The following is a 25,848-nucleotide window of genomic DNA, read 5'->3' on the forward strand; positions in this document are numbered from 1 at the left end:
CTTTAAGTTCTAATGTTACTTCTTATTATTAGCAAAAAAAATTGTTTTTTTAAATTTAATCTCTGATCATTTTCAATAAATACTGGCAAATCTCCCCCCCCCTTCGTGGATAATCCCATGAAAAATTAGTTCTACCTGGATGGATAACCATGGATCATAAGCCGTCACTCAACACTTTTATTCACTTTCACCAAGGAGATAATTTTAATTAATAATTCCTCTGGGGTAAAAAACCCCCTCCTGAACAATACCATCCTCGCTGAAAATTCTTCATGAAATATTTACACTGGAAAATCTTCTTCCTGTCTCCCAAAAAGTTTCCGTATATTTCCCAATAACAAACACGTTTGATTGGAAACGCTAAACTAAACTAATTTCATACATTTGGAATCAGCTTAAAATACATTTCTTGTGATGTATCATTTAGAATTATGGTTACTATTGGTTCAAGCTGCTCTTTATTTACAGCAGCTCTCTACGAAGAACTGTTTATTTTCCAGTAAAGTCAACATAGTAAAACGTGTGTATACTTTACGAAAAGTGTACCCCTTTCAGTAGTTTGGCACAAGATAAAAAAATGGAAAAAGAAGACTAATGAAAGATAGAAAAAAAGCCTTTACTATAGTACCTTCACTATGCAGCCCCTACTATGTACAGGATCTTGTGCACGAGTATTCCGAAGCTAAATTTAAATACACTTGGAACTTTTTTTAGTTTTAGTCGTGTTTTACACCTTTTTTTGCATATTGCTTGATTTTTCCCCAAGGAATTCGATAACTGTTCTGCAAAAACAAGTTTTTCTAATGTAAGTAAAGAGCCATAATTCAATAAGCTTTTTCTATGTAAAATAATTAAATTGCCTATTAATATTAGCCTACCTCTTACGAAAAAATCAGAATAAATATTCTTAGAGTTCACCAAAGAAGGACATCAATTTTGAATTGAATCTCAGGGAAGGTGAAATAATCGGAAAAAGACCTAAAAAAGTTCAGCTAAAAATCACATAATCCTCAATTGTGACTTAAACTTTACACAGAGTTTGTTTTAGTTGTGATCCCACCATGGTGAATCTTAGAGTCCTGCAAGATCAAAACTGCCGGATTTTTAACTTTTAACAAATTAATCTTTATCTTAGTTCGCTATTTTTACTTATAATTTGTATTATAATTTGTAAATGTAAACTTGTAAGTTCCATTAAATTAGTTCAATGGGTGGTATTGAAAAAATACTTACTAGTGATCATTTCTCTTGAGCAATTCCGTAGCGAAGTGATATATGTTAACGATATAATTTTCGTTAAGCAGATCCTTATAGTTTTTGTCTTCGCTCAGCTTCCCCGGTCCTTGAAAAGTTTTGAAACCGTGAATAGCTGCCTTTTCTTGCTCTTTTTGTATTTCATCCAACTTCTTCCGACCATCTGCATCTAATTGCCCAGATAAACCTTGATCGGAAGAAGATGTATGCTCTAGGATTGGTACAGACCATGTTGCAGCCAAGTTTGCATATTTTTGTACGGGGGGTGGAAGTCTGGAGTCACATTCGGCTGAACCGCCTGTTTTAACAGAATGGGTATTTTTCTGGGCTGGTGGTATAGGGTATTCTGAACCAACATTTCCCTTTTTATTTGAAGTATTTTCGCCAATACTTTTAATTTTTCTGCAAGATAAAAATAGGAGCCTATAGAATAAGCTTATGCCAGGGTTTCCTTGTAACTCTACCCTCATCCAATCCAGGTTAGGTTAAAAACAGACTAGGTTAGGTTAAAAGAACATATCCGTTCTTAGGGGTGGGGCAACAGGGTCAGCTGCCCCCGGCGCTACATCAAGGAAGGAGGCGCCCGGAGGATTGCCTACTTTGATCGAATTTTTCACTTTGATTCGGCTTTTTTGCTTTTATTTGAGTCGGGAGGGGGGCACTGTAATTAATTTTCGTACTTGTTAAATATCCAGCACACAATCGAGATGTGAGTGTGTTATGAATATTTAACAAGTAGGCTACCTTAATTTTTCCCGGGGGACCCGCAACCTCAGGGACAGCTCTGTAATAGAGGGGGGATTGCGGCTAATGTTGTTGATAACATTTCAAGGAAAAGTCCTAATAGAATAACAGTAGTACTATATAATTTACTTTTCCATATATCATGATCGTGTTTATAACAATATAGTGTTTCTTAAGAGTATAATTCTATGGGTTCTAGGCATTTAACCCCCCAGAAAATACCCCCCCCCCGCAGAAAATACCACCCCAGAAAATACCCCCACCGTGGAAAATCTACCCCCCCTCGCGGAAAATATCCCCCGTAGAAAATACCCCTCTCCCGTGGAAAGAGGTATGAAAGGAGTTGCCCCTTCCACAAGACCTTGCTCTTTACGCTAAAGTTTTGACTTTTTTTCCTAATTCTTTAAGAACGATTCCTGAAACACAATGGCCGTTTAATTAGAATAATAAGCATTGTTTTAAAGTTCTAAAAAAAAAAAATTAGCGTAAAGAGCGAGGTCTTGAGGAGCAGGCAACCTCTTTCATATATGTAATAATTGCTGTTCGTTTTAAGTTTTGATATTGCTTCTTACTTTCAGTTGAAAAAGCTTGTTTTTTTTTAATTTAATTTCTGATCGTTTTGAAATAATACCGAAAAATCCGGCTCTCTCTCCATTAAAAATTCCGGTACTTGTGTATTATTCGTCACTCCCTCAAGTTTATGATGTGTAATACTCAAAATGAAACCGGTTTCTTTACTAGTTTCTTCGTTATTTTAGCAACACATTTGGGCTATATTTTCACATTGGGATGGGGGGGGGGTAAAGTATTGCGGAACGGCATGCAAAATAAGTTAGGTAAAATGATTCTTCATATTATGAAGTAAGAATTGTTTTATTACTTAAAACGATCCAAATTCTTTACCCCCTCCCCCTTATGTTCAAATATATAGCCCAAATTATATATTTCCCGTCTATTATGTCACTTGTCCTTGTCTTGTCTCGCGCTAAGCTGAAAGAAACTAACGAAGAAACTGATTTGTTCTCGAGTTTTACACAGCGTAAACTTGAGTGAGTGGCGCAAAATACACAAGTACCATTCCTCCCCTCTCCGGAAAAAAAAACTCAAATAAATTCTCAAATTTGAAAAGCCTTATTTTCCACGGGGGGTGGGTGGGTGTTGTATTTTCCGCGGGGGTACACGCTGGCCACCAATTCTAACATATATAAACAACTAGAACTAAGAAATTGTCACTTAATAATTGCGGTTTGTTTCTATTAATCAGAGTATGATGTTTCCTTCCATTATTACCCATATTTTGAAGTGTCTGTTAAAATAACATTTTATCTAGTAATTGTATTGAAATCTTAGCAAAAATTTTTTCATCGGGTCAAGAAAGTAACAATAAAGCTATAGATATTACTTTTTCTTTCATTGGTTTGACATTACGAACCAACTGTTGATGAAAAATAAGGGAGAAAACGATACCTACAAAATTAGTTTTTCAACTATACCTGTAGCCAGTCTAGCCATTAGTTCCATTGTAACTGTAGTGATTATTACTTGGAAACAGGGGCGGATGCAGGATTTCTTAGGGGGGGGGGCGAAAAATAGGTTGATCCGATAAAAAAAATTAGGGGGGAGGCAAAATAGGTTGATCCGATGAACTTGCGTTAGGAGGAAGTTTAATTAACGCAAACTTGGGTTAATTAAGTAAATTACACTACTCTAGTTTACGCTAGGGGGGGCGCCCCCCTCACCCCCCCGGATCCAACAATACTTGGAAAAAGCGCGAATGGCAAGTTTATGAGTATATTTATTTTTTCGCAAGCTAACTTTCAAAAGTTTACCCGTAATTCGGTGAAATGAACGAATATGAAAATAATTTTATCTTTTTCGTGCTACATTTTCATTTGCATACTTAGTGTGGATTGGAAACAAATGTACATAGATTAATGAAACGTGCATAAATAAATTAAATTGAGATTTGTAAGCAACTTTGAACAAAATAATACCAAAAGAAATAACTCCTTTTGTTCTATAAAGAAAATGCATCGAATTGGATATCAAAGATTAGATAGAAACAGAACAAATGCAAATAAAAAATATTGCTTACTTTTTGAACTGTCCTGAGTTTCGCTTCAGCTTCTTTCCTCCGTTTTTATTTCTCATAATCAATGATACAGTCTGATACACAGAAAGGAATATTCAAATCACCCTAGCCGATAACTTTTTGTCTTGTCTGAATGTAAAACAGGTGTTTCTAGACAGGTAGACAAAACGGTAACCGCCCACTTTAAATGCATTTCAAACAGACTTCCGAAAGGATCCGCCCATTATTCTTTTAATGAGAAATAGCGAAGCTAAATCCATCTATTTTTGTAACAATTTAACATTTTTTGCGTTTTCTTGCAAGTTTACCTTATTTTCTACAGAAACGTCTAAGTAATATAAGAAATCTGACACGGTGACTGCATAGATCTGAAGCTAATGAACAATATGATACAAATACATTGTCTATCCCGTCAAAATAGTAGCTTCAAATTAGTCGCAAAATTCTCTGTTTTTAAAAAGTATTTTTCTGTCAAAAAAAAAATTGAATCATATTTCCAAAATATAACTCGGTGAATTCATAAATCTAAGTCTCAGCTATCGAATAGTACTAAAATTGTCATCTTTAGTCGAAAATTGAAGACGGCACGCGGTTTATTTAAAAATGGTCAAAAACATGCATAGTGAGCATAAACCTTAACTAAAACTAAACTACAACTCTAAACTAAAATTAACTAAACTTTAGCTCTAACTAAGACTTTAAGCTAAAACCCTAAACTAAAACTCTGAACTCTAAACTAAAACTAAACTACAACTCTAAACTGAAACTCTTAGCTAAAACTAAACTAAACTATAACTAACTAAAACTATAAGATATGACTCTAAGCTAAAACTCTAAACTCTAAACTGAAACTCTTAACTAAAACTAAACTAATACTAAACTAATACTAAACTAAACTAAAAGTGTAACGAAAAACACTAAGCTAAGACTGTAGGCTAAAACTAAACTAATCTATAACTAACGAAAACTGTAAGCTAAGACTCTAAACTAAAACTCTAAACTCTAAACTAAAACTATTAACTAAAACTATACTAAACTATAACTCTAACTAAAACTCTAAGCTAAGACTCTAAACTAAAACTCTGAACTCTAAACTAAAACTCTTAACTACTATATCTCTAACTAAAACTCTAAGTTAATACGAAACCAAAACTCTAAACTAAAACTCTTATCTAAAACTAAACTACAACTCTAAACTAAAACTCTTAGCTAAAACTAAACTAAACTATAACTAACTAAAACTGTAAGATATGACTCCAAGCTAAAACTCTAAACCCTAAACTGAAACTCTTAACTAAAACTAAACTAATACTAAACTAATACTAAACTAAACTAAAAGTGTAACGAAAAACACTAAGCTAAGACTGTAGGCTAAAACTAAACTAATCTATAACTAACGAAAACTGTAAGCTAAGACTCTAAACTAAAACTTGAAACTCTAAACTAAAACTATTAACTAAAACTATACTAAACTATAACTCTAACTAAAACTCTAAGCTAAGACTCTAAACTAAAAATCTGAACTCTAAACTAAAACTCTTAACTACTATATCTCTAACTAAAACTCTAAGTTAATACGAAACCAAAACTCTAAACTAAAACTCTAAACTAAAAATCTTATCTAAAACTAAACAACAACTCTAAACTAAAGCTCTAAACTAAACTATAACTCTAACTAAAACTCTAAGCTAAGACTCTAAACTAAGACTCTAAACTATAACTCGTAACTAAAACTAAACTACAACTCTAAACTAAAATTATCTAAACTATAGCTCTAACTAAAACTCTAAGCTAAGACTCTAAACTAAAACTCTAAACTGTAAACTATGACCCTTAACTAAAACTAAAGTACAACTCTAAACTAAAATTAACTAAACTATAGCTCTAACTAAAACTCTAAGCTAAAACTAAACTCTAAACTAAAACTCTTAACTAAAACTAAACAACAATTCTAAGCTAGAACTCCTAGTTAAAATTATATTAAACTATAACTCTAACTAAAACTCTAAGATATGACTCTAAGCTAAAAATCTAAACTCTAAACTAAAACTCTTAACTAAAACTAAACTGCAACTCTAAACTAAAACTCTTAACTAATGCTAAACTAAACTAAAAGTGCAACGAAAAACTCTAGGCTAAAACTCCAAACTAAAACTCTTATCTAAAACTGAACTAGAAGTCCAAAAAACACTTCACTAAAACTAAAATAAAATATAACTCTAACTAAAACTCTAAGTGCTGAGAGTCTAACTTGAAACACTAGACTCTAAACTACAACTAAACTAAACTATAACTCTAACTAAAACTGCAAGCTAATACCAAACTAAAACTCTAAACTAAAACTCTTATCTAAAACTAAACAACAACTCTAAACTAAAACTCTTAAGTAAAACTAAACTAAACTATAACTCTAACTAAAACTCCAAGATGTGACTCTAAGCTAAAACCCTAAACTCTAAACTCTAATTCTTAACTAAAACTAAACTACAACTTTAAACTGAAACCCTTACCTAAACCTTAACTACAACTCTAAACTAAAACTCTTAACTAAAATTAAACTAAACTATAACTCTTACTAAAACTCTAAGCTAAGATTCTAAGCTAAAACTCTAAAACTCTTAACTATAACTAAACTACAACTCTAAGCTAAAACCCTAAACTAAAACTCTAAACTCTAAACTTTTGTTGAGTGAAATAGAGTTATTTGCTGGGTATTAAATAGAAGTTATCAATATTGCTCTTTATATGATATGATATGATTTATTAACACTAAAAGCCTACTGGGCCATGGTTATTTACGCTTATATTTACGCTTATTAATCATCACGTCCTGACCTGCCCTTGACTACTTTATTACGCGTAATAGTCTTGTGAGGATGTGCCTCAAGCATATGTCAAGCTACATAGGGAGCTAATTAGACCTTCTGTGGTGCTCAATTATAGCAACAACAATTGTATATATAGATATTGTTTTTTTTTTCTTGTTTTAGATTTCATTTACTTTTAGGTTATTTTAGATTTTATCTTTGTTTCTTGGCATTTAAGACGCCTTGTTTCATACAGGCGAAATACCATACAGGTGGGAATTTCCTCCATGGAAAGTTCATCCCAGTTCAAATACTCCCCCTTTATTTTTGTATTGTTTTAGTTTTTATTTAGTTTTAGATTTTATAGATTTTTTTATATTTCATCTTTAGTGCTATTGATTAGTTTCTTCTACGTTTAGCGTTGAAGACGCCAACGTTTAGCGTTTCATAGAGGCGAAATATCCGCGTCGTTTTAGTTTGTCTTTTCCTTCTGCTGGCTGTAGTCCTGTCCGTTTTCTTCATCTTGACATTTCTCTTTTTATTTGTTTATGATTGTTTCTCGATTCTCTGCTATCAACTTCTGATAAGATTTATCAGCATCGGCATGCTGATTGCCCAAAAATTGAGTATATCGAGACACTTCTTTTACGTGAATCATAGCAGTGTAGACACTTGAACATTTAAGCTAGTTGACTGATTGAAGGGGTCAAATATCAAATTTTCCTATGTTATTGTATACACTGGTTATTTCGTTCATAGTTTTTCCCTCCCCTAAATAAGTTTAGGCCCTCCCCATTTGTATGTTTATTTGCCCTTTTATATCGAAATCCATCGTGGCCCATCAAATTTTGTCTGCTATATTTAAGGTTTAAATACTTTCGAATAGATTCAATTACTATTGGCCTGAGTTCAATAATTTTCTGTTGTTTTGATTTTTAGTCCCGCTTGTATTAATGTCCACATCCAAGATGTTTTGTTTATAGTGTGAGGTTTTGTTCTATAGTTTATAGAAGTACCGACTAAGTATAGCTGCACCCAGGGGTATGTTTTTTTTAGGGTTTTTCAATCAAGGATGATAACAGGATCCAACTGGACTTGGCTCTATTATGGAGAACAGACATCACAATTGAATATGTGATCAAATCAGCGTTTCCCGATGATTCATCCGGAGTTATGTGTGAAATTTACGTTGTTGGTAAGCATACATACTCTTTCCGATGAATATTCAGTTCATAAATGTTTATCAATAATTGTTCATAATTGTTATTTTGAAACTGAATAATCGAAATCGCAACCTGCCAATAACAAGTACTTTACTTTATATGTGTTTCTTTTCAATAGTTGCAGTTGAATTCAATTCAATTTATAAAAAAAGAAAAAAAAATGATCCAGCTTTTAAGGTCTGTGGAGTCCGTGCGGCTATAATAAACAAGACATTTCAGCATGAAATTATTTTCGCTTCTAAAGCAATATGGAGTGTTGCAACAACCTTTGGTCGCTTTTACCGGGGAAAATTGTGTGAAAATAACACTTTAATTTTGTTTCTTCACATTCAATTTATTTCATGGTTGTCAATCCCCGAAAATGATGACGCGTTCTTTAAAAATGATTCCAAAATACACCAACCAACTTCAACGCTATTAGAACATACTTTAACGCATAAAATACACAATAAAACATACTTTATTCTCTATTTCCTAACATTCAATCACTGTTGTTTGCTAGAACGCGCAGCGTGTATACAAGCTAAGGCTATATTACTTTGCCGCAAAGATTAATACCCTAAATCAACTTTTGTTGTTATTTCATGAACGATTTAATTCCAATTTGTACATTTGCGGATAAATTACGCAGTTGATGGAGGGCTCCTGTAATATTTAATGTTGCTCTGATAGATTTGTATTACTTTTGCATTTCTTACCGAAATCTGAAATCGATTTTTTTTTTCAAATAGCCCAAGAATTGTGTGGTTTTAGTATCACATCTGTCGCTAGATAATTCATATTCAATTTCTCATTAATCTAAAATTTATAAATTTAGCTTTCTATTTGAAAATGAATTTCTGTCTCAGTAGTTTAGTAAAATTTAAAAAATCCTTGAAGGATTAAAATACTGCAAAAATTAAAAATTTTTCAGTAGTCTAACGAGTAGCACAATTCTTGCAGGGCTCCGTGGATCTGCTGCTCCATACTTAATTTTAGTCAAATGTCTTAAGCTATTCGAGGCTGGACTCAAAGGAGTCCTTTGAATGGTCCTTTGAATGCAAATGATGCCTTAATATTTTAGACTTATTCTTGCGTTCCATATCTTGCAGCATTTATTCAGGCACCCACTGACCTTACCCTTAAAAGGAGGATTATCAGAGTTTTTTTTCAGGTGAAGGGGGAGGGGTGGGGGTTAAAAGCAGGAAGTTGCTCCTTTGTTAGGCTAATATTTGGGGGAAATTTGGCATTTTTTTTCTCTGTGCAGTTAGAAGTGTCTAGGCGTAGACATAGGTGAAACGAAGGATCCCCCGCCCACCCCCCCAGAGAAGGAAAATTTTTAAACACATTAGTCTGATCAATTAAATTAAAAATGCTATGTGAGGCCCGTGTGTCTAATTCAAATGTTTTGTTCTATCTGTACCCAGTAAATTTTAAATCGGAAAATCCTCCCCTGTTTGACTGGTTGACATAGGCGAAAAAAAGGGATTCCCCTCCCCCCAAAAATGAAAATTCTAAAGTATATAGCCTCATCAATTAAATTAAAAATGATTTGTGAGGCCCATGTGTCTAATTCAATTTTTTTTTCTATACAAGTGAAGCTTGTAAGAGTTTGAAGTTTGTGTTGAAAAGAAAACCCTACAAAGCTATCTAGCAACCTTGTAACACTTGTAAAACTTTTCGTTTCAGGTACTTTAAAATGAGAAGGGCGAATAAAACAGGGTTCTATTTCCAGCAGGCATATCAGCATAGCCTACAAAACCTGTTTAGATTTTTCGAAGCTAATCTAGGCCTACTCTATGCAGACTGCATTTGACTTTATGTTATCTTAGAAAGAAAATGTTGTTAGTTATTGTAGAGAAGTTTTAGCTTTAATTTGATTGTAGTGTAGATTAATCACGTCAAATGTCCAATTTTTTTCGGAAATTTTCTACTTTTTTAACCAAATGTACATGTATACAAACTTACACTGCAAGTGGCGCTAGTGGTAAAAAACACTATTTTAATTAAAATTTTTAATCTTTATTTTCCCATGTTAAATAATTGAAGATCTAACTCTTAGAATTTTTCCATTCTCTTTCGCTTGCCCGTCAACCCTGAGATGAAATTGCAATATTTGTTGCCCTGATTTTAATAAGTAGGGAAAATTGCTTCTTTCTGGACAGTTAGGTTTAGACATTTTTATGACAATATTTTTTACTAGTACATGGCGAATACTTATTTTTCGATGAATTTTTTTTTTAACTTTTTCTAAATGTGTGTAGCACTGCATGGAACCTTGGGTATCCTGATTGCTAAGGGCAATATTTCTGATGATCCTACACAACATGTTCATTTGAAAATAACTCAGTGGGGAAAATAGACAAATGGCGGAGATATGCAAAGTGTTAAAATACTATTACTCAAAGTTATTCTCCCCCAAGTTTACTATGTTAATATCCGTGTTAATATCCTTTCCAGGGATTCAACAGACGGGTTTGAGGGAAAATCTTCCTCGGGAGAAGATTCCACGCTGAGATATGCAACATGTTAAAAACCTTTTAATCAAAGCTATTCTCCCCCAAGTAGGTTATCTGGATTTTCTCTGTTAATATACGTGTTATTTGAGCTGAAATAAAAATGGAACACAAATTTCTCATCCAAAACCTTGCAAAAGTGATAATAATAGGTTATGTGAGACATAAAAAAGTAAGTGCGAAACTGCTCTAAATGTTTTTTTTTATCTTATGTAAGGTCCCTACGAGTTTCTGCATGATATCACCTGCAAAGCTAAAAAGCCAATAAGATCTCCATACAGATTGACAACTTTCCATCAATATTGGCAGCTTGTGAAGAATTTAAAAGAAACGGGTCAAGAGCTCCAACAGCTTCACCAATTCCCAAAAGATTCTGCACATTATATAGTTCCAGAGGGAGTGAAGAGTGGAATTCCATTGCTCTATGTTCCACAAAATACACTATTACCCACTTTCTATTCAAGGTTAGATGTTTTCTTTTTCAATTGTTTATATTAATCTCTCACGTGAACTTTGAAATAAAAAACCCGTAAATTACCCAAATGCACCAACTTACAGATTACAAGGTCGAAAAAGGGCGAATAAAATAGGGTTCTATTTCCAACAAATCTATTTCCAACAAATTTATTTTTGTTAAAACATCAGGGAATAGGTTAATTTTTAGCATTATATGCACAAAAATAAGTAAAAAAAACCCTTCGTTTTTATTTTGCATATGAAAGTTAGAATTCGCCGTTATCAGTCATTTTGGGACGTAGTTAAATTTAAAGTAATTAATTGCCATTCACAGGGAGAAATTATGGTTTCGCTCACCAGGACGAAACATAGGTTCCAGGTCATGGTGGGAGATCAGGATCACGGCAGATCTACCCTAAGAAATCAACCACTGTGCCTTGTGTGTAAAAACCACTAATTTATATTGTTTAATTTTTTTATAGTTTAGTTCAATAACCCTGAAACTTTTAAACATGTATGTTCACCTTATATAAGATATAACTACATTGTAGCTTATCTCTCTCACGCTAAGTTGATTATCACCGAGTACATCCTGAAATACAGAAATACACCGGTTCTACATAGACCAAGAACTATAAGAGATAAGTACCTTAAATTATCTATTAAATAAATTTGCCTTGTAGTAAATTTGCCTTTTTGTAGGGGTAGCTGTGCGCATTTGCAGAACATTGCAGTGTTGAAACATTCTTACATTAATTTCTTAAATCCAACAGCGTTTGAATTTAGGTTTCATTTTCTTTCTTCTAAATTTTTTATATACTTAATTATTTGTATTTATTATTTGTATTTATATTTGTAATTATTTATAAATAGGTTTTTATTTGTGATTTTTTTTAAAGAAAATTTATGGAAATAGATTCGTAATAGAATTATAAAATCTCAGTCATTTTACCCGTTTAAAAAAAAACGAAGAAGCTGAGTTTGCTAATTATATAGGAATGTCATGTCCCTCATTTACACTGCAATCAAATTAATCGCAACCATTGCTACAGAGGTTCTAAATTCCAAGAGAAAACCAGGAAAACCAGTTTAGATTTTGATCCGACAGAGGGTGATTGGATCAGATTTTCGCACTTTGTTTAGTCTTGGAACAAATGTACAAAGTGCAAATTTTAACCCATCAACGTTTTAGCTACAGTTAAGTTTATTAATAAGAATAGAAATTAACAAAACACACAGATATATATATATATATATATATATATATATATATATAATACATGACAAACAATGTCTTCTAGCCTGCCCATGAATTTGCAAAGACAAGTTGTCCTAGGGGTGTCCCTAGAATAGGACAAAAATACTGGTTATGAGCATAAATTAATTATGCCACAAATACTGATAATACAAATATATAACATATATATATATATATATATATATATATATATATATATATATATATATATATATATATATATATATATATATATATATATATATATATATATATATATATAAATTCTTGTTTCTAAATTCAAGTCAGTTACGTTATCGCCTACGATTCAGTTGAACGGACTACCTTGTTAAATATTCTCCTTGAAGATGGTATAACCTAAGAATTCATCGATATCCTTGAAGCTTATTACTATGGGTGTACATCTGGAGTCGAAGCGGCACACTTCTCAGCTTATCTTGGTCTACAAATAGACACAAGGAAAATGAATGTTCTTGAATAATCACACAACAGACTATGGACTTTCCCTAATGGTCTTCCTCTAAAATAAATTGACACTTTCATCTGTCTGGGATGCGAGGTGGATTCCAAAGGATGACGTGATCAACATATGAATAGTAGAAACCTTGAGCTCAAGTAGTGTTCTCCCGGCTCTGTAACCATTTCTGGTTTCGTTGAGAAATTGCAAACAAAATTGAGCATATACAAGTCGACAGTGAGAGCAATCCTACTGTATATTATCGAATATTGCCGAATCATCGAGTTATCAAAGCAACTCAGGGCTGCCCTCTGGAAGCTTTTGACCCTCGCACTAAACTATTTTTGGCGTTTGGGGAATATCTCATTCTGCGGCAAATGGTAACTGTCCCAAACTGCTGGTCTTTGTATTGTAAAAGCATACAAAGACCAATACTAAAATGCTGTTCAAAGTTACCTCATGGGATGTTTAACTTGGAACACTAAAACATTTGACGGGTAACATTGAACAAGAGTTGGAGGAGTTTGAAGGTATATGTCATCAAACTTAAAGTAAAAAAAAGTTCGTTTATTGGGAGAACTACAATATTACTTCTAAAATGAAAAATCGAAGAAAAAGTCAAATTAGTGAAGTATCAGATAAGCAAAGTCATAATCGAATACAAATTTTGTGCCGTGAGTGATTCGAGGGGCTGGAAGATCTCCCACTACCTGATCGGGAGGGATGGGTGCTGAGTGTTTCACCCTGAGAAAATAGAAGGATCCATCCTTGTTTTTCCGAAGGCATATCACGTTCAGCAAACCGTCAGAAGAAGGATCATCTACCTCCAGCACTACAAAACGCTTATAAATACGACCCATGAAGAATTTTGCAATGAACCAGCGTCCATCCATGATTTTTGGTAGATAATTTGAATCCGTATAGGCTGCTGCCTTGCTTGACAGTTTAGAAGGGCCAGCGCTCGTCACCTCCTCAACTTCCATTTCAGACTCAATCTCGTATCTGGATGCGTCAGGCATGCCAGACTCACAGCTGGAATCTTCTGAATCCCCAATGCTTTTCACTGGTGTGATGCTAAGACGCTTGCGCGTGATATTCCTTACAGATTTTTGAAATCTGCAAGCTTGCAGGACATCTAGTAAAACTTTGCTGATATTGCCCATAACCTCTTGTGGAGTTTGATGGGTGGGAACTGGATGGTCTTGGATGTCTCTGGAACGTGATAAACACTTGGCGAAGCAATTCTTTAGATTTTCCTTCCCATTTGATGCTAGACTTTCCAAGGGTAGCTTCAGAAGCTGTGAGAATTTGTCTTTTCTCACTGCAGTTTCTTTTGGGTTATCTATTTTGTAATCATCAAGCATTTTCATCCACGCTCTTTTCAGCAAAAAGCAACATCAAGAGGTTCCAGTATATTTGTTGCGTTTAGTGGAAGGCATACAAAGCGAATGCTGTTTTCTTTATAGACTTTCAATATTTTAGCAGAAAAGTGGGAAGAGAGGTTGTCACCCAGCAAAACTTTCACCTCTGCTCTTTTCTTTACGTTGGGGAGTGTCAGTGAAATAAACCACTCTTCAAAAATTTCACTCTTGAACCATCATGACTTGGATGAAGCATACCTAGCTCCTTTAGGGCCTCCTCTGGGCCAAGAGCTAAACATGCCTTTAGCATTGTAGCATACAAATAGTGGAAGCAATTCGCCTTCTGTATTTCTACATATCATCTTTATGATATTCATATCATATTCATTCTTTATTCTGGAGGGGTATTTGGCACCTCTTTTTACAATGCATTTCTTTTTACCGGGGCTGTCTGTTAAGTTAGTCTCATCGTAATTGTAAATATTAGACAAAGGCACATCCTGAATAGTCACCTCTAAATTGTCGTAGTACTCGTTCAACATTTCAGATGAAACAGATGCTCTTGGTTTGGAGTAGTTTACTACTGTTCTCAATCGAATCTTTGAACGATATCGATTTAGAAAAGAATTGATAAAGTTATGCCCAGGTATATTGTTCTTAAAGCTATTTACTGTTTTTCCAATTGATGCAAGATAACTTTTGAATATGAACTTCAGCTTGAAGCGATCAACTGGAAACCCCCACTTAGCCCATGTAAGCAAATGGGAGACGATAGCTTCTTCTTCGAGCCCTGTCAATACAGTTGGTCTTCCTACCTTTTTATTGAGCTTTTTATTCATTCGGTGAGAAAGAGTAGCCAAAAGAATCCCGTATTTTCCTGAAGCTTTTCTCATTGTTAGATCTCCTTTCTTTATTTCCTCCAGAGCTTTTTCCATCATTTCCTCATCATAACTGACATGCTTGCTTACATTCACTGGTTTCATATATGTTCTGGAGATCTGTAAAAATTGTTGATTAAGACTCAATTTAAAACGAATAAAGAACAAAACAAAAATACATAAAAATTTCATAAGAATTTCCAATCAAATGTTTCTACTCCACAGTTTTTACTGACCATCGCTTCTCTATTAAGTGACTGAAAAAACAAAAACAAAAAACAAATGAGAAATAGTACATTGAAAGCTTTTGGTCTTTACAATAGGCAACAGTAGAGCGTTGCCGCTGATAGGCTCAGTTCCAAGAATTGAATTGTTGCTATGATTTTGTTTCCGTTTTGGGTGCCTGTAGATGCCCTGTATTTACTCTGCTAAATTGCGTGATAAACCAAGGCCGGATAAATAAACCTACTACTACTACTAACAACTCACCGCAGCACCAAGCCGCCTGAGGCCAACACAGCTATGCACGCTCCTCTTCCATCCCAATCTATTCAAAGCCTCCCTTTTTACACCCTCCCTCGAAGTTCCCATTTCCTTTAAATCTTTCTTTATAGGCTCCTTTCACCCCAGACGAGGATGGCCTGCTTTCCGTTTAGCCCTGAACGGTTGGCCAAAAAGAAAAATCTTCGGCAATCTATCATCTTTCATCCGCACAACGTGCCCTAGCCACCTCAACCCTTCTTTTATTAGAGCCCTAGAGAGCGGTATTGATCCACAATTTTTTGTACAGCCTATTGTTTGAAATACGGTCAGTCAGCCGGGTACCCAGAACAATCCTAAAGCAATTTCTCTGGAAATATCTAGCAAATCTTCATCAGCTTTTCGAAGTGCCCATGCTTCAGAGTCATATTTGACCTCTAAAAGTTCATTTATTTTGCTTACACTTTCATCTAGGATGCTTAAATCATCAGCATAATTTAAGTCCAGGAGACTTTTTCCTCCCCACTTGATTTCGTGGTCTCCCATTGCCTTTTCTGTGCCCCTTAAGACTAAGTCCATCAAAATAATCCATGTAAAGGGGGATAGAACACAACCCTGCTTAACTCCTGATTTAATACAAAACCAGCTACTACCCTCATTTCCTACCTTAACCGCACCAGTGTTATTCTCGTACATAGCACTAATCACTTTAATGCTAAAGAGGTTAAATAAACCTCTTTGGTGGTAAAGCAGAAGGCCTTAGCCTTATCTGAAAAATTAAAAAACCATCATGTTTTAAATGTATCAAATTAAATTATAAAGGACCCAAATTAAATTGCCTTGAATTAATTTTTCATACTTTTCTGAGGGCAAATCGTACTTTTCTTTTTCATATTTTACATTATAAGTAACTTTATAATCCTTTGTCTCTTTTATTGATTGTCAAATGACATCCCTCCCCCATCTAAAGAAGAAATAAAAGTAGGTCTGAAAGGAATTAGGAAATGGTTAAAAATTTTTGAAAAAAGCTGAAGAGATGAACTTGATTTGCGCCTTCCGAAGGATCAATAGAATTAAAAGGTTTCCTGAAAGTATAAACAACAGAGTTTACCTCAATTCAGTGTAAAGTTAAGCAATTGGCCAGTGCAGAACACTGGAATTAATATTAAAGTTAAACAAGGGTTAAAGTTTAAATTTGAACATATTTTCACAGTTACCCCGGAAAAACAAAATATTTGCGGGTAACGTTGAACACTGCTGCCATCTTGGATCCGTGTAATAAGGAAATGATTTAACCTAAAAACCTAACCATTCGGCTCCTTAGCTATAGTAAAATGTAAGATTGAAAGGCTTAGTTTGGATAATGTAAATAATAAAGGCTAACTTACTTTTAGCACTTTTTTGACAATCTTGGATAGCTCAAATTCTCTTGAGAATAAAAAGCTAATGTTTCGTCTTAATTTTACTGTAGCCTAAGTATTACCAACTTATACCAATTATTAAAACTGATTACCATCTATCTATATTCCAGTAACAAGTACGATCGAATAATTCCACTATTGTCTGAAAGAGAGTGCTCATTTTGCATTGCTGATTTTATTCAAAGTTACCCCTAGCGTTCAAAGTTACCCCGTTATACGGTAATAATGGTTAAAAGTGCACTTTGAGCATCAAAATATTATTTTGTTTTTTTGCCGTGTTTTTATTTGTAATTTTGGATAGCTCAGTGATATTATCACCTATTACGATTCTTTTTATTTATTCTTTTTATTTATTCATTTATTCATTTATTTATTCATTTATTTATTCATTTATTCATTTATTCTTTTTATTCTTTTTATTCTTTTATTTATGGGCTGCCTTGATATTTTTTAGTTTTACTAGTTCAATTTTGCTCGAAACTGAACTGAACTCCAATGACTACGTCGCCGTTTTACCAAACAAAAAATAGTCGAAAACTTATTGTACTGTTTTCAAAAAAGAAATGAAAGAACTTTGACAGCTGGTTGAATCTGTTGAAGAATATGAGTTGAAAAAACACCTATTTTGCGTTGTAATCAGGCAAAAGAAATTTCAGTATCTTTTTCGGTTTCTGTTATTGTTTTTGTGATTTTTGCTGGTAGAATTTCTCCCGGAATAGAAGTGGAATTCAGTGCCAACGTCGTCGTTTTCACCAACCAAAAAAAACTATTAAAAACTTCCGATATATCTGGATAAGCGTTGCCAACGCTTTGAAAGAAACTGTACCAGTCTTCGGACTAAAATTGTACGGAAAGAGATTAATTTGTACTATCTGAACAGCAGTTAAAAATTTGCCGCAAAAAGAAGAAAGTTTTTTTTTTTTTATAAAACTGAAGCTCGAAAAGGTTTCCGAGCTAGATAGGAGCAAATAAAACCCAAATGCACAGAAAAATTTTATTGTACCAAAATATTTCCAAATGTACCGCAATATAGGACCCCTAAACTGTACCAAAAATGGTACAATTGTACCGCATTGACAACGCTGATCCAAATTAGTTTGTAGTGTTTCGTGAGAACTAATGAAAAAACTTTGAAGGTTGGTTGAGTATGTTGAAGCAATGCCATTTTAAATGTAGTCTGCCGGCTAAGGTACACACTGCTCTTTCTGCGCTACCGATCTGCTTATACTGACTTTTGCAGAGTTAACAACACACCTCTTTGCCTTGTAAGCAGCCAAAAGAGCAGCTAACAGCCAAAAATTTTTGTAGTTATTTCCGATTGAATTTGGCTTGGAATACAACTGAACTCTAATAAGCACTTCGTCGTTTTGTCAACCAAAAAGAAAAGGCTAAAATTTGCCGTCTGTTCTTTGCATATAATATCGTTTCCATATTGTATTGATATATTAAAACCAACTGTGGACTGAAATATCGATGATAATATGTATAAGCCGTTGGAACAACTTTTCTTTTATTTGTAAATTTTTCATGCAAAGATCCGATTTTTCTTAGATTAGAAAACATTTTTCATGCAATCATCCTTTAAAAAAAAAGAATTTGTAACTGGATAATTTAAAAATCTGTTTTTTCTTCTTTTTTGACTTAAGGTGTATTTTTCCCTTCATAAAATGTAATCCAACGTTTGTTTGTATCTCGTCACTTTTGAGTAAATCTGTTTTTGATACTGTAATGAACTTGGAGTAATTAAACAGTTTTTTAAGACGACCTCTCGTCTCGCTTTTCCATCTTTTAAATTTTGCAATTTGTTTATCTGTTTGAATTTCATGTCATTACCCGGATTTCGACAATAAAAGAAGAATTGTAAAGTGAAATCTTCACTTTTTTGGCTTAACATGTGATTTATTTATTAAATTTCTTTCAACTTGTTTTGTTTGTATCACTCCTCAATAAATTAATTTCTAATTAATTTCTAATTTCTAATTTCAATTAATTAATTTCTAATTGCAGCGAATTTGGTGCATTTGGCCAATTTTGGAGGGCCATCTCTCTTCTTGATTTTCCGTCTTGGGCACGGTGGTTTCATGTCCATCGTATAGACATACTTCTGGAGCACGATGCCCCGTTATCTAAAAACATACCCTCTATGTCATTAGGGGAGAAGTACCGACCTGTCATTTCCTGCAGGGTTTCTAGAACAGCCCTCAGCGGTGTTTTAGCCAGTTTTTCAAGCTTTATTTTGGTGGATAATAACTCCTATGTTGGTTTTTGTAAAAGGTAGGAATTTCAGTTTAAGAAATTTATTAGTTCTGTTTAAGTAGTATAGGGACTCCACACCTTTTTCTGGATCTGTTCCCTTTCGAATGTCTAGGAGCGGGACCCATAAGGGTGCTCCTGTGTTGATCAAGGGCGCTCCTATGTTGACTAAGGGCGCTCCTGTGCTGACTAAGGGCGCTCCTGTGTTGATTAAGGGCGCTCCTGTGTTGAATAAGGGCGCTCCTGTGTTGACTAAGGGCGCTTCTGTGTTGACTTTTGTAAGAGTTGAGAATATTACTAGTTTAAGAAATTAATTATCTTTAACTAGAACATGCATTTTGCACTTCTTTCCAGATGTACATCCCTCTGAATATCAATGTACTAAGCATAGTAAAGACGATATCAGATTTTTTGAATTGGTTAATTGTAGATTTACGCAACTTTCAATATTTAATGAAAAAGACCTATGTATGAAATTACTTAGTTTTTGGTAGTAGTGGTTGCCACATTAAAGAAAGAAACGTGAGTGAGAAACCTGCAAAAATAAAGCTAAAACAGATGGCATGTTTAAGCTGAAGATGGTGTATCATTCTAATGAAGGTGCGTATGTGTTTGGCGGTTAACAGATTTTTGATATTTGAACTTTTAGGGGCAGAAAGTGTCGTTAGATTTAACCTATTAATTTTGTTTCTTCATTATCACAGTTCAACGTGCCAGCACAGGGGAAAATGTGGTCCTGCCTTAAAGGCTTGATGATTCTGAAGCTAAAATTATTAACCTTAGTAAATTGTGGTTTTCAGGGATGACTAGATCTAAGACGGGTCTACGGACTAGACCTAAGGGTTTCACTGGTGGTTTGAACGGTAAGAACCTTAAGTGGTGCTCCTATATAGGTTTATATGAGAGAGAACAATTTAACAGACAATTTAACATCAGTTTAGCGGCCACCCAAGAAGTAAAAACTTGTCCAAGAGGCTGGCAAAAATACACCAACATAACAAAACAATAAAAAAAAAAAAAAAAAAAAAAAAAAAAAAACTATCTATATCATAGTCCCCAAACAGCATCACACACCTTACACCTTAACATTTTATTAAATTTAATATCATATTCATAATCATCACCTACAAGAGTCATAAATAATAACCAATATATATTAAAAAAAAAAAAAACACTAAAATTCATACTTACTATAAGGCATCCCTTTAATTACTATCTTAAATGAAGAAATATCACCTGCATTTTTTATATTTTGATCAAGATGGTTCCAACTTCTGATCCCCCTATGAAGCAAAGAAAACATCGATCAGGGCATAACAACCAGCGAAAATTTAATCTACCGATGACCTTATGTCATGATCATGGACGGAAGACCTGAGGTTTGCTAGGCCAACAAAACACGGGATATTTATACCTGTCTGGATCCTGAAAATGAATAGAATTTTAAACAGCTCCCGTAATACAGAAGCTTGCAATATCTTTACACGCTCATACGCGTTTCGTAACGAATCCCAGGGTTGTAAACCATCTAACAGCCGAAGAGCGTTGTTTTGTAGAACTCGTACTGGCCGAACAATAGAAGGAAATGTTCCAAGCATAAAGCTACTACAATACATTATATATGGATGGATAAGGGAATAATAAAGAAGGTGTAAAACAAAAGGAGGATAAAAATGCTTAAGTTTTCTCATTATAGCCTACTCAGGTTACGAGACACAGTTTTACAAACATACTGTACATTGCGTTTGAATGATGAAACTTTATGAATATAAACCCCCAAATACTTATAAGAATACACCCGCTTTAAAGTTCCATACTGTGTTACAATATCCTTAATCCATGGATAACAATCTGATGAACGGGAAAAAATTAACAAAATTAGTCTTACCCAGATTAATCTTTAACCTATTTACCCTCAACCAGGAATATAACCTTTCAATAGCATCTTTCATCGATGTCTGAAGTAATTCTTCTGTCTTCGCGGTATTAACAGCAACTGTGTCATCAGCAAATAATGATACCGTCTCATTCCTGGGATTTTTGGCCATATCACTAACGTTAAAACAACAACTTGGGATACAATTAGGCATATCATTAATATACAATAAAAAAAGAATCGGACCAAGAACTGACCCCTGCGGAACACCACAAACCACTGGGAGGGTTTCTGATTGTATACAAGTCATTTCTACAAACTGGTACCGGTTACTCAGGAAACTCTGTATAAGGTCAAGAGCTTTACCTCGGATCCCATAGACCTCGCATTTTTCCAGGAGTAGGCCTTGGTCAACTGTATCAAAAGCCTTCTGTAGGTCTAGAAACACTGCACCAACCTTAAATACTTCATCTAAAGCTATGTTAGTTATACTCACCAAAAATATCAATGCATCCTCTGTCTTCCTATCTTTTCTGAAACCGAACTGATTATTATTCAACAAATTAAACTTCTCTAAAAGATGGGTCTACCGATTACTAAAACATTTTTCAATAAGACGAGAAATAACTGGCAAGACTGATATTGGGCGATAATTACCCAAATCATTTCTATCACCACCTTTATAAACCGGTGTCACTCATGCTTTTTTTTGACAATCTGGAAACCTTCCTTGACGGAAGCAATCATTAATCAGTGATGTCAAAACACCAGATATAGAAGGGAAAATTCATTTCAGACTTTTTAGGCTCACCAGGTCACTACCGGACGAACTATTTTTCATACTATAGTTAATATCCCTTAACTCATATAGTGTAATCATTTTTAGATGTAGTGATACATTTGCAGGAGATGGTAGAGTGGATCCAAAGGGTGGGTCTTCTGGAGATGAGAAAATCATCTCGGCTATTTTTAGGCCTATTGAAGAAAAATGATTTAGAAACTTATTACATATCCCAGTACCATTTGCAATTATAACCTCATTAACAATCACTTGGTAGAATTAACAATCACAATCAGTCACAATCGTTAACAACATTAACAATCAGTTGGTAGAATATTAGACCGCTGACCTATAACATTATGGATTATTTGCCAAGTTTTCAACGGGTTACCTTCAACATCCTTCAACTTCATACTAAAATATTTTTTTAGCCTCACGGAGGAGATTATTCAAACCATTATGAAAAGCACGGTATCGCTCTTTATTCTCATCCGCAGGTTTTAAAGCTTGTAACTTAAACAGTCTATCTGTTACATTTATTTTTCGAAGAAGATCATGCGTTATCAATAGCTTCCTTCCATAATGTTTTTGACCTTTCAAATTCTTCACTGCTCCCACTTCCTTAACCATTTCTAAAAGCTTACCATAAAAGAGTGTAAATTTAATATTTACATCACTCTCAATTCCAGACAGAGATACCCAATCAATATGATTCAAATTATTTTTTAGTTTCAACAAGGCACTACGATCAAAATCTACAACTCTTTTACTCTGTTCAGGAGTTTCTCCCTTAGGGATAGATACATCAAATTCTGCAAAAACACCAAAGTGGTCAGATTCCACATTTACAACAACTCCTGACGATCTAAAAGGTGCATTGGAAAAAATATTATCCAAAAGCTTTGCAGACGTCCTAGAAACTCTAGTTGGTATGTTAATCGTTGGGAACAGACCATAAGACATACACAAATTTAATAACTGAGAATTCTCTAAAGACTCCATATCCAGCATGTTAATATTGAAGTCATCTAGAACGAAACAAGGGTTATTACTAATTTCTACTTTTGCCAGCTGTTCATGAAAATTCTCAAAAATTCTTGAATAGAACCAGAAGAAGGCCTGTACACAATTACTAAATATGTATCAACATTATTCAAATTGGCTGGTAATACTAGTGTTTCACACACCATTTCCTTATATTCACTTAGATCGTCTCGGACTCTTGCATGGAGATCTTCACGGACATATGCCGCAAGACCTCCGTGCTGACGTGCCTCCTAGTTCCAAGTAAAGAAAGCATAGCCAGGTATGTCTAAAAGAGCAGAATTTTGGTCCCTCAACCTGGTCTCCGTCAAAGCAAGCACATGGAAAAGATTAAGTTTAGCTAAATTCGCTAAAAAATCAAATGTCGTATTTAGGCCCTGACAATTCAAATGAAAAATCCCAAAATCTCCCGATCCACCATGCCGACACTCTACATCCTGAAAATCATAAATAAAAACAAATTTAGAATCCTCAGGGGGGTCAGAAGCTGGAACCACAAAGTCCAAATTTCTATTAATATATTCATTAAAATAATTATAAAAATTTACCTTCTGATTTTCTAAATCAATTATATTACGAGCCCCCAGAGGTAGAACAAGATCTCTAACCACTATCTATTAAAAATCCAAATGGCATGTAGTGACGAATAGGGCATGTACCAATCATTATTAAAAATAATCTCTCAATTCTCACAACAAACCATGAAACAAAAATAATCAAAAGAAAAAATGAAAAAAAAAACACAACAATACATCACACACGAGGGTATCCAATCTAAACTCTAACAGCCAATTAAAATTAATTAACTTTACTTCACAAACTATAAAAAAACATAAATATTTCTCAATTAACTACATGCAAGCAGAGCATTCACTTCTGCTTTCCGAATCGACCTCTTTGACTACGCTCCCCATAGTCATAGCTATAGCCGGTCTAACAAGTTCAGTAATTACATCATTCTGAAAATACTTAGCGATCGATCCGTCAGGGCGTTTGAACTGAACACAAGGTGGGGAAGATTTAGAAACCCTGCATCAAAACCTGCATCTCCTAACTGGGCTCGCTTATTAAATAAAATTTTTCTAACCCAACGTAACTCAGGGGTAGCATCATCACTAAGAAACAATTCCTTGAATGGGCCAATTTTCTTATTCTTTATTTATTTTTTTTTTTGCACTGCGTAATAGGACCATTTTTGTTTCCTTGTCACTCAGTTTGACTTTGAAAAATTTGGCATCCTTCTTGCATTGAATAATTTTGAATGGTGGTACAGTAGACTGTTCTAAACCCACTTTGACAATATCATGGAACAAAGCAACAGCAACATTTTCACTTTCGCAACCTGCATTCCAAACAATTATGTTTTTATCCCTCTGTTCAATTTCAAGTTTAATAAGCCTATCCGACATTTCCAAAACTGCATTACCCTTGGCCTTAGCTTCATCAACAAGAACTGAAAATTGTGATTTCAAGGATGTGTTCTCATTTGTTAGAACTTCGATTCTACTATCGTGAATAGCAACTTGAGAACACTGGTCTGACTGGGTTGCCTCTAATTTGGAAACACGATCGTCTAGTGTTTTTAACTTATCGTTCACCATGTCAAGTTTTCTGCTATTTTCAAGGAGACACACTTGTGCCTCTATAAAGAGGCGACCCACCACAATGTTAAGCGATTTCAGGTCCTAGAGGTCGCAGAGAGACGGCGGTAATCGCATTTTGTAGCCCAAGCTCAAACTAAGAAACTTGCAAAATTTCATCCTCCTCCGACTTTATCTTCATGGGGTAAACTGGGCCGGAAGTTTCGACCCTCCCACCACAGCCCCCTTTAACGTTGTCCGATTGGGCTGAAATTTAGAGGTTAAGCTTTCCTAGGGCCCGGAAGCTTATCCTCAAAATTTCAGCTCAATCAGATCACTCTTTCCCTGTTTTCAAAAAACCAAATATCGCCACTTAAAAGTCATCAGCATCATGTCTTTTTTTTCTTATCCACGCCTACCGGCCACAGTTGGCAACTGATCCGGGTGAATGAGGACTCATTCGAAGCAGAATTCGACCTGTTAGGGCCTTTTGATATTTTCAGACCGAAAAAATTATCCCCCGAATTTACATTTACGAAAAACTTCGTTTTCCTATAATAGCCTATGTTAATTTATCCTATCACAACCCCACTTTAACGTTGTTTGATCATGTAGTCATTTAGAAAACGATTTCTCCTGGCGAATGGGAGCTCATCCTCAAAAGTTCATCTCAATCTGATTACTCTGTCTTTGTTAACTAAAAAACAAATCTCAAGTTGTGTGGGGCTTTGCTTTGCGAAAATAGATCCCATTTACTAAAAAACAATTAGAGTTGTGTCTCATTAGTCCAGTGGTTGATACTTCCGACTGTAAGGCGGAAAACCTGGGTTCGATTCACCGTCAGAGCAAATTTTTTATATACTGAATTTAAACTTTAAAAAAGAAACTCAGTTTCTTTTTTAAATTATTGGAAAAAATTACGTTTTCTAAAGAGTTAAAGAGGCTGAGTTACAAGGTTGACCCTTAAAACGTACAGGGATTAGGAGGCACAGTTGGGGGGCTGTTAAAGAGGCTGAGTCACAAGTTCGAACCTTAAAACGTACAGGGATTAGGAGGCACCCTGTACGACGTGATTTGAGTATTCAGGAAGTAAAAGCCTTAACACAAAAATGTTCAAGAGCGGGGGTTTGGGGGCGGCAGCCCCCCAACTTTAACTCCTGACACGATCAGCTAACAGTTAGTCAAGCAATAATAAGTAATAAACTGTACAAAAATGTGCAGAAATTATTTGGAAAAAACTACGTTTTCTAAAGAGTTAAAGAGGCTGAGTTACAAGGTCGAACCTTAAAACGTACAGGGAATAGGAGGCACAGTTGGGGGGCTGCCGCCCCCAAACCCCCGCTTTCGCAGCCTTTAAATAAAAAAAAGTTTTTTAAACTGAAAGTAAG

General features: G+C 34.6%; 1 protein-coding gene across 3 annotated transcripts in view; it reads left to right on the forward strand.

The window, feature by feature from the left end:
• Nucleotides 1-25,848, forward strand: part of LOC148943128 (KICSTOR complex protein SZT2-like) — a 495,507-nt gene that overhangs the window by 64,536 nt on the left and 405,123 nt on the right. For all 3 annotated transcript variants that reach the window (XM_089102275.1, XM_089102276.1, XM_089102278.1), the window contains 3 exons: nt 7,954-8,092; nt 10,833-11,079; nt 18,934-19,200. In XM_089102275.1, the coding sequence (XP_088958401.1) occupies nt 7,954-8,092; nt 10,833-11,079; nt 18,934-19,200 (653 nt within the window). The remainder of the gene's footprint in view (nt 1-7,953; nt 8,093-10,832; nt 11,080-18,933; nt 19,201-25,848) is intronic.

Source organism: Artemia sp. Qi Xiang Cuo, chromosome 16 (genome assembly GCF_049724085.1).
Source record: "Artemia sp. Qi Xiang Cuo chromosome 16, ASM4972408v1, whole genome shotgun sequence".
NCBI lineage: Eukaryota > Metazoa > Arthropoda > Branchiopoda > Anostraca > Artemiidae > Artemia > Artemia sp. Qi Xiang Cuo.